At 53.1% G+C, this 3668-nt stretch overlaps 1 protein-coding gene across 1 annotated transcript in view; it reads right to left on the bottom strand.

The window, feature by feature from the left end:
- The window catches only part of LOC101653924 (unconventional myosin-X-like), a 123275-nt gene that overhangs the window by 17072 nt on the left and 102535 nt on the right, over window positions 1-3668 (bottom strand). The window contains exon 5 of the mRNA XM_045285276.1: window positions 99-233. Coding sequence (XP_045141211.1) covers window positions 99-233 — 135 coding nt within the window. The remainder of the gene's footprint in view (window positions 1-98; window positions 234-3668) is intronic.

The raw sequence follows: 3668 nt of genomic DNA, 5'->3' as shown, positions 1-3668 counted from the left end.
TGTACAAATGCGCTTGACACAATTGATGTGTGTATGGATTGGGATAACAGTTGTATGAGCCCCTAATAAAATGTTAAAAAAGAAAAAAGAAAAAATACCTGCTCTCCAGAATCGCTCGCTCCACGCACGACGTCGTCTCCTGCGAGGACGACTCCACAGACTGCTGGCTGGTGACCGAGAGGAACTTGAGGATGAGCTTGGTGCTTTCTGTTTTCCCAGCCCCGCTCTCGCCGCTGAAAGACAGAATCCCAGGCGGGGGAGGTGTGCTCCTAAGTCGAATGGGACAACCAGCTCGGTCACCCTCTGCAGAACTCCCGAGCAACCACCGCTGCGCAGGGAGGGAGGGGGGAGGTTGAGATGTCTCAAAGAGCCGAGGGCGGAGGAGGCCTGTCGCCCCTGGGGTCACGCAGGTTTCACAGGACACACATCCAGGTCGCCCAGTGAGGTCCGCAGGAGGACGACGCTCACCATGAAGGTGCTGGGATGGAAGGCATTGCCCAGAAGCCACGTTCTCCCAGGGGGTTCTTGGCAGAACTTGTGAATATGCAGCATGCGCCCCAAGGGGGGCTGGGTCAGCAGAGGTTCACTAAAGAAGGGACCCCATTCATTGCACGCGCCCAAAGCAAGCAGACGCAAGAGAGAGGGATGGATGGGGGTGAAGGAAAGGGGCTGCCGGCTCCTGAGCGCGTGGACCCATTCTGGTCTGAAGAGGCAGCAGTTAGGCGGCCTCGTCAGAATTTGGGTCAAAGTCTGTCTGGTCCCCAGGGAGGGAGGTCACCATGTATGAGGGAGGTTTTCACGCGAACAAGCCCCCAGGACCTCTCAAAGCAGCCCTTGGGCCTCCGTGTGGAACTCAGAGGCGAAGGAGGGGAGACACATCTGGGAAGTCGCAAGTCCTAAAAGCAAAAATGCAGGCTGGTCAGAAGAGGCGTTGTGGGATGCTGGTGGCGTCTAGTCAACTTGAAGATATGAGAGTGTAGGGGTGGAGTCCAGCCTGTCAATCAGGGCACAGCCTGCGGATGGCTCCTTGTGGGCGTGGCCTCCTCCTAAGGAGGATCCTGGGAACCTCCCCTCTCTCCCTGCCTTCACCGTCCTGCTGATGAGCCACGTAGAGCCACACTAAGACCTGCAAAGCCCCAGTCATTGGATCCACACGACTTTGCACTCGCCAGCCAGCGCTGTTCCTGCATTCTGCATCATTGCATGTGGCTGCGTATGAGTCTGATGGAGAACTTTTGGATTAGTACCAGGCTTATGGAGTTGTGTTGGACTTAAGGACTTGATCTGGACTAGGCTGGGATGTTTGCTTGATACATAATTACTTCTTAATATAAAGCTTTCCCTTACATACATACATAAGCATCTCTGGATTTGTGTCTCTAGTCCGCCTGGCTGAACGCACAGAGTGAATATACTGTGGATTGCCATGATGCTCTGGTTAGATGCCCTCCAGCCTGTTCTGACTAGTAGCAACCCTGACCACATGACATGCTGCCAAGTCCCGCGCCATCCTCACAACTGCCCCCATGTTTGAGTCTATTGTTGCAGCCACGTGTCCACCCATCTTGCCAAGGGCCTTCCTGTTTTTGCTGCCCCTCCACTTTAATGCCTTGGGCTACTAACCACAGGTCAGCAGCTAGAAATCACCAGCCGCTCTCTACTCCTGTGACCGTCTGGGTTGCTCACGGGGCCAGTTCTACTCTGTCTTGTGGAGCCTCTGAGAGTCGGCACTGACTCGATGGCAGCGAGCCGTTTCCTACTACGTTATCAAGCACACGTGTTGCTGTGAGAACAAACAAATCTGTCTTAGAAGTACAACCAGAATGCTCCTTCAACGCTCAGGTACTTCACCCATGCTATCAGGAGGCACTGGACTCTGGAGAAGGACATGCTATTTGGTAAAGCAGAGGAGCAGCGAAAGAGAGGAAGACTCTTGTGGCAGTTACATCATCTCCTGTCAACTTGAGCGAAGGGGTGGAGTCTAGCCTGTCAATCAGATCATAGCCAATGAGGCCACTGTGTGGGCGTGGCCTTCTCCTGAAGATTCTGGGAACGCCTGTCTTGCTCCATGGAGGCGGGACACACACTCTCTCTGCTTCGCCTTCCTGTTGACAAGCCACATGGAGCCACGCTGATGGCAGCCAGAGCCCTGGAGACGCTTCCACCACCACTGGATCCACAAGACTTTCCACCCACAGGCCTGTGATCATCCTGCATTTGGCATCATTGCATGTGTTTCATGAATCTGAACAGTAATTTATAGACTGGTATCGGGTATATGGGGCTAATATCGGACTTAGGGACTTGATCTGGACTGGGATGTCTTAATAGACAATTACTCTTTGATATACACAGGAGCGTCTCTGGATTTGTTTCTCTAGTCAACACAGACCACACAACTCTTGATGAGATGGATTTGGCACAGTGGCTGCGCAAGGGGCTCACGCATCATGGTGTGGATGCCAGGGAATGAGCATAGGGCCTTGCATGGGACCAGTGAAACCCTGCCACGCAAGAAAAGCAAGACCCAGCAAAATGCACTCAACTTCCAGTGGACCTGTGGCCTGGCTGGGTTAGACAACAACCCAGAACCTATCAAGTAAGTTAAATGGTACCCACACCCGGGAGCACTTCCACTCCGTACTGACAGGTTGCTGTGCATTGAAAGAGGCTCACCAGCAGGAGGTGCCGTGGCCGGGTGCCTCACAGCCGGCCTGTGTGTGAGGCACGGACCACTGCTCCACAGGGTTTCCCCCGGCGGTCATCTTTATGGGCGCAGTGGACAGCGAGGTCCCTTCTAGAATATCAGATCCCAGGCACTGACCACCCACTGGCTGAGCACCTTGGCCATGTGACGTACGAGAGAGAAAAGTTGATCTTCGAAGGCTGCCTGGCTCAAAACCAGGCTTACTCCCTGATCTGAAAGGTACTAAGCTGTAGCTGTTGCCGCAGTGGTGCAAAAACAACAGTGGTGAGGACGGCTGGGGGCCAGGCAGCGTCTCCCGGCTCCATGGCACCTGAGAGCAGCAGTGGAACAAGAGAAGTCCAGGGAGGTGCAAAGGCTTCACGCACACGCTGCTAGCCGGACGGTAGGAGGCCTACGTCCACTCAGACATGCTCTCTGGGACACGGGTCCTTGAAATCTTTCTGTGGCGCATTTCTACTCTGATGCTCCAGGGGGCACTGTGAGCAGGGTGCTGACTGCACCGCCGGCACAAAGGTTTTCAGACCTGTAAAACCCCTTGCAACCACTGGGGGGCAGCTCAAGCCCAAGGAATGACAAACGCAGGCTCCAGGGCTCAACCATTTGTAAATTCACATTCCATGGTCTCCAATTCCCAGTCTCAGCCCCCACTTAAAAAAAACAACAACAAACACCCTGCAGAGAACTATTAAAAACTAAAACACATTTTAATAAGAAACCTATTCTGAAAGTCCGTGTTTCGGAGTCAGCTAGGCAAACACAGTTGCTCTTTTCACACTAACACTACACAATGGGGCTTTCTGTTTGGGATCAACTCTCCTTATCCCCAAAGGCGTTTGTTTTAAAGTCCATAGTCTTCAGTCTTGGGCATGAAAATGCCAATAGTTCTCTGTTTCATGTTCTATATCGGAGGGGGTTTCAAAAGTTGGTGGGAGACTTTCTCCACATCCCTTCTTTTTCCGTT

This window comes from Echinops telfairi, unplaced genomic scaffold (assembly GCF_000313985.2).
Source record: "Echinops telfairi isolate 266 unplaced genomic scaffold, ASM31398v2 ScPeMD7_7469;HRSCAF=8507_1, whole genome shotgun sequence".
Lineage (NCBI taxonomy): Eukaryota > Metazoa > Chordata > Mammalia > Afrosoricida > Tenrecidae > Echinops > Echinops telfairi.
This window is presented reverse-complemented; position numbering and strand designations above follow the sequence as displayed.